The sequence below is a fragment of the Palaemon carinicauda genome, chromosome 4 (genome assembly GCF_036898095.1).
Source record: "Palaemon carinicauda isolate YSFRI2023 chromosome 4, ASM3689809v2, whole genome shotgun sequence".
NCBI lineage: Eukaryota > Metazoa > Arthropoda > Malacostraca > Decapoda > Palaemonidae > Palaemon > Palaemon carinicauda.
In genome coordinates, this window is record NC_090728.1 from 188,503,669 (window position 1) to 188,520,322 (window position 16,654).

Here is a 16,654-nt window from a genome sequence, read left to right on the forward strand (position 1 = left end):
TTGAATTATGATACTGCAAATAGCAGCCCAGCAACCTTATTCATTCAAAATTCTTGGTACCGCGACCCCGTGCTGTGCCATTCCTGGTGCTAACTTGCCCCCAGTGACCCCTTAGAACCCCGTCATGCATCTCACCTCTGGCTCAGGGATGGTGACTCCGTACTTTGCTTTAGTGTAATAGAGCCTGTTGAAGCTTGCTCTGCATTCTTTTATATTTTCTAATCGTTGAGAGGTTTCAAATTTATCTTGTTGACTGCTACTGTTTCTATTTCTATTTTTTTTCCGTTACTAAAACTATTACTATATTTTCTGTTACCACTACTACTACTGTTATTTCCATCTTCACTACTACCACTACTACTACAACAACATTTGTGTCGGTAGCTTGATCACTGATGGGGGTTGCCTTGTGCTTTCAGGCTGGCCGTGGGTATGGTATGGCGAGCCGTGGCCGCGGCGCTGGCCCCTCCCCCCGTGGGGGCCGGGGTATGGTGCCCCGAGGGGGGGCCATGGGGGGGCGTATGACTCGGCCGCCGCGCGCGGGGCAGGGGTTCAGAGGGTCCGCCAGGGGGGCAAATCTAGCAGGTGAGTCTTGAGCCGTCACTCCCTTGTATCTTGTGCCTACACCACCAACACTTAAAAGATCATTTTCCATAAGTGTGCCATCAGTTCAGTAAAAAAAAAATAGTAAAAAAGAAAAGAAAGAAAAAAAGAAAATAAAGAAAAATTAGACTTGGGGAATGCCCATGATGAATATAATTCTTCCATTATAGAGATCAGTCAGATAAGTGAGATGAAGCTTGATCCATTACAGGTAAAAGAAAGTTGGATGGCGGGCACCAGAACGAGGGGGACTCAAAGAGACGGTTCCAGAACACCGGTGCTAGCTGGGGGAACCAGCCTATCCCACAGCAGCCGCTGAACTCATACAGTGGGGCCAACGGCAGCAAGTACGGCGGGGCAGGCGGGGACCAGCAATGGTACCACGACAGCTATCCACAGTCGTGGAGCTGAGGTGTAAGCGGGTGGGCCGCCAGCACCAGGTGTAAAGGGTGGGGCGAGGGAAAGGAGGGGCACTACTCCATCAAATACACCGTGTTGGTCTGTCTAGAGATGCCTTAATTACTTGAGGTATAAATGGACATTCCTGCCAAAGTATGTTTGGGAGAAGTATCGGTGCTTCCACCAGATACATGGCCTACGGAGGATGGCCGCCCCACCAGTGCTGCGTCAGTGGGGATAGGAGAGGGCCTTCTTCCAATTCTCAGTCAAGCACTGCGCTTGGCCGGGGGGGAGGGGCCGCATTCCACCCCACCAGTGAGACGAATGTACCTGAAAACATCTCCACCATACCCAAACCCACCAAGGTCAGTTGGGTAATAAAACATAACTAAATCTTAGTAGAAGGAAGTCTCACAAAAAGAAGAGTGCTGCTCAAAATTTAAAATCACAATCCCTTGGAACCAAAAGCAAAAAGAAATGAGAAGCAAAAGAAAACCTAAATTTGACATTCTAATAATCCAAGAGGTTATCCTAATGAGCAGGCTGTTTATTCCCGCTTACTTTTATGTTAATGCAATCTTCTTGTCTTTCAATAAAATCTAAAAGAATAGTTCCCGTAATAAACCTGTAAAAAATGTCCAGCAGTTTGCCCCCCTAGTTCTGGAGACTAATCAGTTCAGTGGAAATGGTTAGTAGAAAATAACTGCCCAAATTCCTGTATTAGATATTGTCATCATCATATAAGAGCTACAACTGCAGTACCATTTCCTAATATTCAAGTGTGTCCAATTAAGATTTTGCCTTCCTATTTCTTCATCATCAATATATATTGTAATTCATAAGGGGAAATTGCCAATGGAATTTTCTTATTTTATGGATCATTTCTGATTTATGTTATTTATGTTCTTCATGGAAAGTATTTTGAAAGACCAAAAAAATTACCAAGCAAAAAATATAAAAGGAAAAAATACAAAAAAAAAAAGTTGTAGCAACATCAGAACCTTCCATCCAGTTTGCCCCCAACATTTTAATTATATATGCATATATTTTTTTCTCCCTCAAAACTTCAAAAAAGGCGGTCCTGCATGCACATTTCAGTGACCACAATATTTTCTTTTGGTACTGTATCCCTAAATGCTGTGTCCACTGAATAACTCTTGAACCTTTTGCTACTTGATTTGTAGTTCTTAGTTGGTATTAGCAGATGCTCAGTGCAAGATTGAATTTTGATTAAATCAATGCTCGTAAAGATATAATATTGGAATGTTGTCAGAAACCAATTCAATGGAACCCGGTAACTTTTAAGAATAACCCATATAGATGATATTTGAATTTGAAGCATGATTATTTCTTTATGGATTTTCTTATGTGCTAATTAGAAACATCCATATTCGATGATTGTAGACTGATTGAAGTGATTGTTGTAGTATGATTGGTCATATTAATTTTTTTTTCATTATGATTATTTTCTCTTTTGTTTGAAACTTGTACATAACTGTATTCTGGAATGCAGATTGTTAACTCATTAGATTCACGTTGAAGGCGACCAGTGTATGAGAGACACACTGCCAGTCACAGGGAAAGATTTGGTGTGTTTGGATGACAAGAAGTTATCTGTGGTGGAGATTGGACCAACTGGCTGTGACTAATTTGAGAGGACTAAGAGATGTAGAGTATATTGTATGTGTTATCTAGGGACTCTCAACGTGGAAGGGTGTCTGGAAAACGAGGATGGCTTTGCTTGGCATTGTCGTTGCTCCAGACTCCCAAGTCCTGAGGGACAGATTGTGGTTCCTGATGACAATTTGTTGTATTCATAGGTTAAGAATTTCTTGTGATAAGTAAACCGGAACTAGTTGATAGATATGCTCTTTTTTTCTGAAGTATCATGAACATGATAATCCGACTGCACTTTCAATTGAAATAGTGCATAACTGTGTTATTTTATGGGCTTCAGTTTAAGCTGTATAATATTTTAAATGTTACCTTACTGTTTTTAAATTTATTTTAAGTTTATGTAGATCAAAAGAGATGTATTTCATGAATTTTTATCTTTCATATTCAAATGATTGGGTTTACTATATATAAAGAGCTAAGGCTGATTAAATTCATGTACTGTAATGCTATGGCCAAGTCAACAATTTGAAGGTACTTATGGCTGTAGTAAAATTGAAAGGAACCCTCCTCAGTTTCTAGAATAGTGCTTGCCATTGATATATAAATAAATAAATATATAAATAAATATATATATGAAAATAATGCACTTATACTCCTAAAACTTGGGGAGTATATCTGTATTGTATATAAAAATACATATATATTTACTGAGAATAAATACTTCCAGAGATCTGGTCTCCATATTTGTCTGACTGAAATCTTACTCTTTTTAGCCTATAATTTTTAGCTAATGACAGATGTGCATAGGGAGTCTGCCACTTGTATATCAGCTACCATGACCATACATTGTCTCTTTGATGGAAACCTTTGAAGTCATGTCTTTTCGAGTAATACAGAGCAACTGAGAGATGAAAAGGATTAAAAAGAAATTAATTGTCCATGACTGCATTATCAGGATATTCAAACTGAAAAGTTTCACAATGCTTTACGTTACAGAGAGACCAGTTAATGAGTTGAAACATATAATTGTTAACAAAAGGCTGTATTTTTTGATATTGCAATGAAGTCTGTTTGTGGAATTATGGCTATTCCTTCTTAAAAGTAATTGAGGTTTAAATTATGTAAGACAATATGTACGATTGTTCATAGCTTCTAATAGTAGCTGTATGCAAGCTTAGCCTTGATAGTAATCTGGTAGATTCCTTGGTTTATCATTTTTTAATGACTTTTGTTTGACATTGGAATTTTAAGTCTGACATTTTTAAAGTGTTTTTTTGATTTGCTGTTTTCTATATTGTTGACACATCTGCCATGAAGCTGAGGTTATTCAAAATCTCAGTAATGCATGTTAAGGATGGTATTTACTATAAAGTAAGTCTTTGAGATATGTTGGTGACCATAAGTCATTGACAGTACATTCATTGCATTACCATGTGATATATGCAACTTTATTGTAAATTAAATTTTTGTGCTATAAATGAATCATGATTTCCCCCTTGGTTTGCCACTTCTGTAAGGCAAATCTTTAGAGTAAAGGTTACTTTGGTAGACCATTTCCTTTATTTTTTGACATAACCGTCGATTACACAACGTCCACAAACTGAAGTGAAAGTTTTAGAAAAAAGAAAATGGTGGTGTATGCTTGTATTTGTTCATGTGTAAGGTTAGAATGTTCAAGAGGTGGTTGCCTTAGCTAAGAGGACTGATGGAAGGTTGTACAACAAAAGCTGGATGGATCTTTAGTCCAAGGCTCGACTGCTGTACCCAGTGTTTGAATGGAAGTAAAGAGATTTCCATTGGTTCAAGTTTTTCTTTAACCTTCATTTATCTCTATTTATTTAGTATCATTATATTTATAGGTAGAGGTCTCCCTGAAATGGGTTGTATGATAGAAGTCTATACTGCTTTCTTATTACACAGAGTTCATATCGAGTGGGTTTAAAGACTAGGAAAGGATTTATAGGATGTTTTCTTCTTCATTTGTTGATTAGTTTTTTTCTTTTTTCACAGCACCTCCCCCAAAATAGGTTTTTCTTCATCAAAATCCCTTTATTTTGACACATTTTGTTGAAATATCAGTAAAAACTTGATGACTTGAAGGATTGGAATTGGTTTCCGTTGCATTTTGATGTTATTCCAAGTTCAGTGTATTGTTTATATTATTTATGTGGGGTCATGGATTATTTCTCTAGTAGTATTCAAAAGTTTGATAATGAAAAAAAAAATCATTCGTTAACTAAATCTCTAAAAGTATTCGCTGATACAGTACTTGAAAGAAAAATTAAATGTTGAGACGTGGAAGGTACAGTAGTTTCTTCTATCGAGAAAGATATATCTCGTACACAGAAAGAGAACCTTTATTATACAGTAATAAAACATCTCTTTCTGAATCCCTGTTTTGAGTTGATAAAGATTCATTCCAGTCTTGATATATCCTCATTATCTTCCTTTTTTCTTACTAGCTAGACAAGTTCGTATCAATCTCTCTCTACTGTAGAATTTGTATCCCGTTAAACTTTTGAGCACCATTGAACGTATTCTACTTGATATTTCTACTCCCTTGGGCACTAATTGATGCATTTTACGAGCATTTATTAAAATTTTTCCCCTTTTTTTAATTGTTTACACATGAATATTTTACAAAATATTTAGAAATACTTTAAATATCAATGGAAAGAAAATATGTATTCAACTACATGTTAAGAAAGAAATTGTAGATTCATCTCTACTAGTAATGAGACAAATAATATGTCCAGAAAAAGTACAAGAGTGTTTGGTGCACAAAGGTTTAAAATGAGGAAGGTGTTCTGGATTAACGTGTTTAGTTTTCCTCATTTCTTCTCCTTAGAGTCTTCAAGTAACATTTCCTTCTATTATTACATGGTCCTTTTGGAACTTCTGTCTTCCTTTTATAAATATAAATTCAATCCATATGTTAGTTACATATTCCTTGTTGTTATTCAAAATGATTCATGTCAGAGTGGTTGTAAAATAAACATATAATAGAGTATAGTTTTGAGGTGGAGGTGACTGTTTTGGGTTGATCAAAAAGTACAGTAGCCATTCATGTCTTCAGACCCATTATCTATAAATAAACAAAGTTATGAAATATTGAAATTGATGAAGTAAAACAAAACAAATGTGGTATTGTGGCACTCTTTCTATAAAGATTATGCATATTTTAAGTAATTTTATTGCTTCTCCAAAATGTTCCAACTCCCCAGACCTACAGATATGTAATGAATATCCCACATGTCCCCAATACCATGTCTGCCAAAGAACAGATGTTTGGAGAATATCAATTTAGAATCAGCATAGAAAAGGAGCGAGAAAATATTGTGGATAAGAAGCCTCCAAGGAAAGACTGGCAAAATTTATAAAGAATTGAAGGGTTAGAATTAGACCTGGAGAAGAAATACAGGAATGATCGAGGCATTATTTTGAAGCTTGAATGAAAATTTTATTTATTTGCATGATGAGGCACCAGTAAGAACCACACTTGCTGAAGAACCTGAAAAAGTTAAGGGACCATACAGAAAAACAAGAAGTTCATAGAGTATATGAAAACATGATACATGGAGAGAGGGCCAGAAGATATTGGTATATGCTACAGAAGGCAAGGGCATGCAATAATTCCACAGTTTACTTATTCTATAAAGATATTTGAAAATTCATAAGCAAAACAGTTCCAAGGGTTACTTATTCTATGAAGATATTTTGGAATACGTAAACTAAGGATTGGAAAATTGTCAAAATCTGTGAATGACAGTGACTTCCTGCTCAGAGAAGTCAGGAAGAAGAGATTAAAAACCCCGTGTTTGTGCATCTTTGAAAGGCATTCAAATCACAGAAACCAATGAGGGCACATTTAAGCTGAAGGTATCAGAAAGACACCTGAAGCTAATTATATTATTATAATTAATTGATTTTGAGTGAAAGTATTGCAAGTGAATTACAGAAACTTAAGATTGGTTGTGGCCATCGAGGATCAATGCTGAGCCCAGAAATAGCCCTCTTAGGAGCTATTAACAGCTTAGAAAGAAGCTATGGAAATGTTTAAAGGTGTAGCATTAGAGTGAAAGGAGACATGAGCAAGGAGAGTTAAAGTTGACAGAAGAAGTGCTATTGGGGAAGTTAGAATAGGTGTAGAAATGGTAATGGAAGAACTATGTAATATGTAATAATTTGTTTCACAGGAGGTACTATTGATTTCAAAATGTACATGGATTAAGGTTTAAGATGTCTAAAATGTAGAGTGAATGGCAAATAGAAAAGAGTTGTGAACCATTTTGATAGATGGCCAGGTCATAGAAGAGGTAGAGCATTTTTGTTGCTTTTGAAACACGCACGAGTGTGAAACGGGCAATGTGAGAGAAGTAAATGTCGATGCACCGCAGATGAAGTTGAACGACATGGCAAAACTATTGGTTTTTTGAAATTCTTTAGAAATGTAGGCACTGGTAATCTTGATGAGATTTTTAAAGGAGCATCCGTAGAGTGTCATGGTTCCGGACAGGAGTATTTTGGAAACATATTACGGATGTAGGATTTGTTGTGTCCGGAAGCAGGGAAAAATATTTGAAACTTTAAAAGTACATACTTACATACATATACCAAGGCACTTCCCCCAATTTTGGGGGCTAGCCAACATCAACAATTGAAACAAAACAAAAAGGGGACCTCTACTCTCTACGTTCCTCCCAGCCTGACAAGGGACTCAACCGAGTTCAGCTGGTACTGCTAGGGTGCCACAGCCCACCCTCCCCCGTTATCCAGTGACATGTTGATAATGATAAAATTGGCAAGAGGATGTAGGAATTATTAGTGAGAAAGTAGATGTAAAAGTAGCAGCCCAAAACCCTATAGGAAGAACTAAGAAATAGCAAAAAATAGGGTTTAGATGATTACGGAGATCAACTCTTTCCCGCCTGGAAGGCTTCAAGAACTATTTTCCCCAAAAGAGTCGATGGGCAGGCCACATTAAATAAACTGCTTCACATAATTTGATTAAGGAATTTCTTTTAAATGAGTGAAGTTGATATTTGAATGCATCAGGCCTTTGATAGCTGCAGTTGTAGAGCTTGGTATAAATTTCATGTTATTACAGAGTATTCAATGTAAATTTATGAGATAAGCTATGAAATAATTCATTACTTGAGAAGCTTCTGCAAAGTAGAATATATCTGTGAAAAAAGAATTGATTAAGTTTGCAATGACAGACATAAAACGTACGTAGCTACGTGTAACTTTTCTTGTATTTTCGTCTAAGGTTGATTTATACTGTATCTATAAATCTGCTAGGATGTTTAATGACATTAATGGTTATGATCTAGTTTAAGCGATGTTGATATGAATACTGTATTAAGGTTATTGAAATTGTTATTGATATAGCTCTTTCGACACCACACCAGGTCGTGTGCCCAAAATTTCATACACTTAGTACCACTTATGTAAATGAATAATCCAAAATGCTAATGAACTTCAGAAGATTCCACTAAATAGAATTTCCATACAGGAATGAGAATTAGAGCGAGGATTTACCAACAGAATCACACACGGGTTACCTTCTCCGTTCGTCCTTTTGACCAAAAAACTTGATTTATCCGAAAATGGAATTGGAGATTTGAAGACGAGTAATTTTGGTTTTTAAGGGTCAAACTTCAACAGAATAGAAGAGATAGTGATATATATTTCAGATGAAAATATAAAGTGAATAGAGGAAGAAATTCATTCAAATGATTCATACACAAGCAGCATTCAAGATGTATGAAAGGGTATAGTTAAAGTACAATGAACCTTTTAGAGCAATTGTTGCCTTACAAAGACTTGTAAGCATCTTTGATATCTAGAATAGATATGAAGGAAACTACAGTTTTGTGGAAAAAGTTTTGATGATGATTATTGCTGGTATTTTGAGATCGAGAAAATAAGAATCGATACCCTGCAAAATGAGCATTATGTGCACAAAGATCAATAACAAAGCAACTGTATTCAGATGTAAAGTTATGGGGGATGCCCAAAGGAGATGAGAGGCCATGCTACGCTGAAAACACTGCTTCTCGTCTAAGGATACATTTACCAAGTGTATTATTCCCATTGGGAAGACATCAGAAACCATGGTGGTAACCAGCTTGATCCAGAAAATGGAGGTCCTGGGAAGGTTCAGTCTTCAAACAGAACTTCCTTTTCCTACGTTAGTTCAACCGTGACAAAAAAGTAGTAATGAAGGAGGCTACAAAAAAAAATTGGAAAGGAATGTCCATTGTGCCCCGAGTCATTTAAATGACCCGTTTAATAAAAAGAATCAAGGAAGAGTAGCGGAAATCTTGTAAGAATTTATGACTGGAAAGAACTATTGTTAGATTAGTAGTCATGTGAATTATGCAGGACAGTACGAGTGTTATAACACTTCTATATGTTGAATCTGATGAAGGGTTGTGCTGGCCAATGTGGTAACGTCCCTGACTGTTGAACGCCAGACTGGGTTTCGAGTCCCGCTTAAACTCGTTAGTTTCTTTGGTCGCTGCAACCTCACCATCCTTGTGAGCTAAGGATGGGGGTTTGGGGGAGCCTATAGGTCTATATGCTTAGTCATCTGCAGTCATAGCTTGTCCCTCCTTGGTTCTAGCTTGGTTGGAGAGGGCCTTGGGATGATCATATGTATATATGGTCAGTCTCTAGGGCATTGTCACTGTCCCTTGTCTCTGTTATTCAAGGACGGCCTTTAAGCCTTTAAAAGGGAGAAGGTGCGCTATGGTTGCAATGACCAGTAAAAGTACAGTGAAACCTCTAGATAAGGAAGTTTCTGTATACGAAAGACTCATTTTACGAAACAAAACAGATTTTTTCGTCTCATGAAAAAATACTCAGGACACGAAACGAAATGTGCACGATTAGGTTAGGTATATTGAACGATTCAACTATATTTGACTCTTATTTCATTCTATTTTATTACACGAAAAAATCATGTTACGGAATCCACTCCGTAACGAATTAATTTTGTGTCCTGAGGTATTACTGTACTGTAATGCCAAAACAAGTACAGTACAATATAGGTAATACTGTACAAGATTGTTTGACAGTATTTTGATTTTAAGATATATACAGTATTACAAGAAGATTATTTGATAGATAGTAATCAACTACGACCAGGAAATTATTATAAAGTATTGAGGTTTTATCCCAAACAAAACTAAGACCTATTAAGGTACTGTACCACATATAAAGCGCAATTTTTATAGTGAACTTTTCTATGTCAGATAGTTGATCACTTGAGGATAGAGGACATATTTGTCTGCCCCATATATATTAGGTGGTTAGCCCGCATAACCTAACCTATAATGAGAATGTGAGTATCTAAATATTGACTTAACAAGTTTTGAGATTTGGGAAGGAGTAGATTAATGAATTTTTAAAGAAATGCCTACCAATTTGGTATGTCTACCTAGACTCCGGCTGGTGAATATCTTTCCTTCTTGTAATGAAAAAATGCTATAGTATATTCTAAATTAATTTAAAATAAATCCTCCTTACTTGATCACTGACTCGATAGAATAACTGGGTTAAAATATTTTGATTTGATTATGTCCAATTTAGAAATTTGATAAGGGACAAGTTTATGAGAAAGATATTCAATATGGATTGATGAAAGCTAATATAAACCTACAAGTAATTGTAATTAAGAAAGCAGTGGACTACAGTAAAACATGATGAGGCTTATTTAGAATGTGCTACATTGAACACATCATAACAGATGAAGTTCAATTTTTATTAAATCTTAATTGAAAAATTAGTAGAAAATGTCTCAAATACATTTTCCCTTATTAACTTCTGGGCTCTATCAAATGCTACTCAGTTGGCATGTCAGAAATGGGGAGAAATATGTTCGATTAGCCCCATAAGTATCTTGCCCCATTCACCTGAGAAAAATGATTCGGTTCTCCAATGTCTCGTTTAACAAGGTTACCTGTAGAATTAGTTACTTAGTGGTTATTTTAAAATATTTCTAGTCTGCGTATGATAGTGATTATGTTGAACTATATGATGTGTATTTTTTATTCATAAGAAACGTTAAAATACATCAAGGTGTATGGCAACTTCTATCTGAAATAAACCGTTAAGCTTTTATTTTGTTATACGCTTAATTGCTGTATTAAACAAATTAAAGTGAAGGTTTTGTTTCACTAGTACAAACCATTTGTTTTACAATATGAATTTCTACGTATTTTAACATTCAAGTTATGTGCCTCGTTGATAACTAAACGGATTGTAGCAGTGATACTTTTGACACCATTCTACAGAAACCACTCAATCAACAGTGGTAAGACTGACTTATTGTCCCATGCTTTTTTACCTACTTGCATTCATTTTTCACATGCAGTATTGTCTGAAAACTGTCTTTCATAGTTCCCTATAGATATTCCTATGCCTGAAGAAACAAATACTATAGTCAATTTTTTTTAATGAGGCTCATTTGAACTGACTCGCAGGGCGGCCCTTTTAACATGAAAAAGTTTCTTAATCATTGATTGGTTGGATGAAATAATTCTAACCAATCAGCAACTTGGAACCTTTAACGAGCTAAAAGGGCACCCCTGCGAGTCAATGCAAATGCGCCTCATTAAAAAAAATTGACTGGTGTTACATGCTATAGATCTTTTTATTTACGTTGTTGGCATATCGCTCCCTTTTTTGACTGTCTGTTGTGTCTCGGAATCATCTTCTAAACAAGATTGCCGAGACTGGTAAAGTAATGTTATTTTCCCAGGCAAAAGTAATTATGATTAAAGTCACCAATGGGAGGGATCATTGCCATCATTAATAAATTGCACTTCAATTCTGCATAACTTCTGCTGTCGCTTTTCATAGCTGCACTTCTAAGCAATGCAGTCTAGTACTTGATCAACCATATTCTGTTGAGTTACCAGTTTTCAATATTTAAAATTTTATCTCTACACTGCAAAGGTGTGAAACAGTCTTACAGTCTGTGTTGTTTATATTTATTCTCTTAGTTTAAGTGTCCGTAATGAAGTTTGGTAATCTTATCCACCATTGCCTAAACACTTTAGCAATGCTCACCAGGTTTTATATATGCACAGAATTATCTGTTCATTTGTAAATGTTATTTACTAATTTTCTTTTATATCTATGCTACTGTATAATGTTTTTCTCTTCACACCATTCTATTTTCTGGAAGCTTGCTTGACAAAGGTATGGCATTTTTCACTTGTTTAATGTTAATTCATGTTCATGCTGGATTACGATATAAATTTACAGGTTATAGTGGAGTAAGTCAGAGTCTTCTGAGTAATGTATTGTTTATTTAGAACAAAATTTGTAATTATATGAAGGTGATTCTCTATTGCATAACAATTTTCCATGTAGGAAAGCGGTAATTTAGCTCCTGAGCTTATCGGCTTGGAAAAGAAATCTTTCTGATGAATTGAATGCTAATAAGGTTGTCTGATCTATTGCAAGTATTTTACAGAGTAGGAGAGTTAATTGTTTTGATGAATTTTACCTCTGAAATCATATTGCTTATATCTATGAAGTGTGGGCTTTACAACTTGGGGAAGTGCTTGTTCACTCCCATCTCTTCGTCGTCTCAGTATTTACATTGAAATCAAGTGAACAGCGTGTTTACAATACTGCTCTTAGTTATTCTTTTCAGGGTTAATTAGGATACTTGGTTTGTTCCTTATAATTACTCGAGTACTTGTGTTTTTTCATTTCTCCTGGTATTGGCCGGGGCACCAGCCACCCGTTGAGATGATACCGCCAGAGAGTTATGGGGTCCTTTGACTGGCCAGACAGTACTACATTGGATCCTTGTCTCTGGTTACGGTTCATTTTCTCTTTGCCTACACACACACACACCGAATAGTCTGGCCTATTCTTTACATGTTCTTCTCTTTCGTCACACCTGACAACACTGAGATTACCAAACAATTCTTCTTTACTCAAGGGGTTACTGCGCTGTAATTGTTCTGTGGCCACTTTCCTCTTGGTAAGGGTAGAAGAGACTCTTTTCCTCTTGGTAAGGGTAGAAGAGACTCTTTAGCTATGGTAAGCACCTCTTCTAGGAGAAGGACACTCCAAAATCAAACCATTGTTCTCTAGTCTTGGGTAGTGCCATAGCCTCTGTACTATGGTCTTCCATGGTCTTGGGTTAGAGTTCTCTTGCTTGCGGGTACACTCGGGCACATTGTTCTATCTTAATTTCTCTTCCTCTTGTTTTGTTAAAGTTTTTATAGTATATATGGGAGATATTCATTTTATTGTTACTGTTCTTAAAATATTTCATTTTTCCTTGTTTCCTTTCCTCACTGGGCTATTTTCCCTGTTGGGGCCCCTGGGCTTATAGTATCCTGCGATTAATAATAATGATAAAAATTATAATAATAATAATTAGTTGTGATAATTTTCAATAAAATAGGGGATCATAGCTTACACTTTCGGTCTCGTGTACACTGAATAGATACAATGGCCAAATTGAAATTTAGTGGCTTCCAAAATTTAATATCAAAGTTTGTTTGCTCCTGTTTTTTGATAAATTGATCACAAAATTATTTTTATTTTATTTTATAGTTAACATAAATCAGATATTAGTGTTTATGCAAAGATCTGTTTATCGTGCCTGTATCTCATGGAAGATTTTGTCATGTATACTGGTATAGTGAGGAGTTAGAGAGACTAGTTCTATGATAGGTATCAAGATGAATATAATTCTCTTTTTTGGGCTCGAGCCATGTCGTCCTGATGGAATTTCCTTTAGGCAGTTTCCTACTGTATAATATTTCTGCGAGTGATATTACAAGAGAATTACTGTCGGGTATCACGCGGTTCTAACCCCCGGAACGACTATCCTAAGATATCGTGTATAATCAGGGACGTATCCGTAGATAACCATAGATATCTGCACCCCAAACAGACTTAACCCAGTCTAGGAATCTAAGGAGGAGGATAGGTGAGGAGCCGTTACATATCCTCTCCCTTCATAGTACTACTCGTCCCTGATGAATTCATTCTAATTTTCGCAGCTTACCTACGCGTTCGTTTCATTGTCAAGATCGCCTTTTCTCTGCTTTTTGGAGTTGTTTCCTCGCATGATGGCCTCCCTTTAGTCGTCAAAGTGGAGTAACCTCCTCTTTCACAGTTTGATTTAGCTGTAACTGCTTTTGATTCCTTCGGGGAGTGGTTATTTGACTTTTTTTGTGGCGATGAGGGAGCGGGGTGATCAGAGTCCAGCTAGCTTTTGGATGCCATTTTGTGTGCGTTTCTGCCCTTGTTATTTTATGCTCACTTAGTTTTATTTCACTAGTGTTATGTTAGCTAGCTCTATTTTGGCGTTGCGATGCCATGGACTCTGTTTTGTGTTTGCTTTTAGATAGAAAATGATGTTCAGGTTTTCCTTTTAAGTCTTATGCTTTCCTTACCGGAGAGTATCTTATCTTGATCCTCTGACACCCACAGGCTGCATAGGGCCTCTGTGAATTCATGCCGTACGTCTTATCTGTGCTATCTCTCTGAGCTCATCCCAATTTTCAGATCGATCCTTCCTTCACTTTGTCATCAGCCACATTTGCCTTGGTCTACCACGTCCTCTCCTACCCAGTGGCCTTCATTCAGGTACATCCGGTGCTAACTCTTCTTCCCTTCAAATATGCCCCATCCATCTTCATCTTGATGATCTAACTATATCATCCACATTGGGTACCTCTGCCACCTTACAATTTGCTGCATTTTTTATAAGCTGCATCCATTTGATTCCCAAAACCTTCTCAATGTTTTATTCTCAAAGGCAAGAAATTTTGCACCAGTTGTTACAGTGCTGTTCCACGACTGGTGCCTATTAATTAATATCTATCTTGCAAGTGAAATGTATATTTTGATTTTGCTGTGAACTTATATTCGATTTAACCTCCAAACTGTTTTTACCATACCAATTTCATATTCTACCCTCTCTATTCTCTCTTTGAATTCTGTATCTAGTGATCCCTGGGAATGATGGTTCCTAAATATTTGAAAGAGTTTAACCCTTTTACCCCCAGGCTCTTTGGAAATTTCCAACCCTTAACCCCCAAGGGGTTATTTTTTCCCCAGCACATTTTGCAGTATATTTTTTTTTTAAATTGCTCTAACAGCCTTAATTTTTGTCATAGAGAGGTCAGGTTGGTCTCATTCTCTTGGAAAATGCCTGGTTTTTCTCAAAAAATTATCAAAAATATGAAAAAAAAAAATTTTATAGCATTTTTTTGCAAGGACGTACCGGTACGTCCATGGGGGTAAAGGGATGAATTTTGTGAAACATACCAGTACGTCCTTTGGGGCTAAAAGGGTTAAGATTGGTAATATTACTCCTATGATAAGGCAGTTCGTGTGATTACCTCTGAGTTTGCATGACCTCCCATTCTCTTGGAAAATGCCTGGTTTTTCTCAAAAAATTATCAAAAATATGAAAAAAAAAAATTTTATAGCATTTTTTTGCAAGGACGTACCGGTACGTCCATGGGGGTAAAGGGATGAATTTTGTGAAACATACCAGTACGTCCTTTGGGGCTAAAAGGGTTAAGATTGGTAATATTACTCCTATGATAAGGCAGTTCGTGTGATTACCTCTGAGTTTGCATGACCTCACTCTTTCTCTAGTTGGTAACCAATCCAACCTTTCTTCTCTCCAGTATTAACCTATCAATCATTTCCTGCCTTTCAACCATTGTAGTGGGAATTAGAACTATATCATCTGTGTATTCAAGGTCGCATAATTTCTGATCCCCCTTTTCATTGAATGCTCAAATTATCAAAATACGTATTTACCAAAACAGAGTAAGTTTCCCCACATGTTTAAATGAGGTCTTTAGTTTACTACATTTTAACTGATTATATCTGAAGAGAATTTAATGAAGTAGTAATTATAAGGATGTTTTGCAAATTTTATTTGAATTCGGGCTTTCTAAATATTACAGTAATAGTTTTTTGGAAATAATGACAGCCTCCCCCCATTTTTCCCTGTTGGAGCTCCTGGGCCTATAGCATCTTGCTCTTCCAACTATGTTTGTAGCTTCGCTAGTAATAATAATAATAATAGAAGCAGGGTAAAAGCTTTGTCTGAATACTAGCAGTCAATATTATCTAGTCATTATTTCATTTTATATATGTATATCAAACAAATATGTGAACAGATTACATTTAAACAGAAAGACATGAACGTATAAGATGTAAAAATATGATAATAAAAGATCAGTTATGCAAACAATTAGGAGTGTGAACAAGTAAGGTACTTAGGAATTCGTCTTACAAAGTGGTTTCTGCATTAAAGAAAATTAATTTTCCCTTTTAATGTATAATTTAAATCAGGTGTTTGTTCTTTTTTATATGCTACCAAGTCTTGGTAATAGGCAGGTTAATTATTATAAGTGAAGGGGTGAATCACAGCATTTGATGAGCTTTCATTATACTTTGTAGTCTAATAATTTGTAATAGTTTAGTATTTACTGTATTAGTAAATATACAGTATAGTACAGTAATAACCGCCCCAAGTTGTTTATTTGTTTATAGTGACCCAGTGTCAGCAAATTTTTAATGTAGGTCAGAGTTCCACCTTTTAAAGTGACATAAAATCTGTATACACATACTGAACATAGAAAATTACTTATACCTGCTATCATTTCGTAAGAACCAACTACTCACTAGTATATAGTGCAATAATTCATCATTATTTTATGACTTTGACATCAACGTAAGGTGGGATAAAAGGATGTAACTTTGATTTGATTTAGGGATTTCATATTCAAGGAAAGTGACGTTCGAGTTGAAACTGACAAAAAGAGAGGAATTACTGTAAAGTATATGTTAGTACTCCAATTTCCGTTTTTTGTTGCAACCAATGCACTGATTTTGAGCTTCGTTATCAAAGGACGATTTAATAATTTTTTACAAGAGCAACTGAGCATTTCCAGCAAAAGTTGCATGCAAGAAATTAGATTGGAGGAAACAAACCCGTAGAAACAAAATTGCATCCCTAAACAGTCATGGA

At 36.0% G+C, this 16,654-nt stretch overlaps 1 protein-coding gene across 14 annotated transcripts in view; it reads left to right on the forward strand.

Moving 5' to 3' along the window:
- Positions 1 to 16,654, forward strand: part of Syp (Syncrip) — a 205,956-nt gene that overhangs the window by 145,367 nt on the left and 43,935 nt on the right. For 8 of the 14 annotated variants that reach the window (XM_068372908.1, XM_068372911.1, XM_068372906.1 and 5 more), the window contains exons 14-15: positions 420 to 585; positions 815 to 4,419. The exons of 2 other annotated variants lie outside the window; for them this stretch is intronic. In XM_068372908.1, the coding sequence (XP_068229009.1) occupies positions 420 to 585; positions 815 to 1,014 (366 nt within the window). In that variant the 3' untranslated portion in view covers positions 1,015 to 4,419. Of the gene's footprint in view, positions 1 to 419; positions 4,420 to 16,654 lie in introns of those variants that run through there. 4 more of the 14 variants (XM_068372916.1, XM_068372917.1, XM_068372915.1 and 1 more) reach the window with 4 other exon arrangements.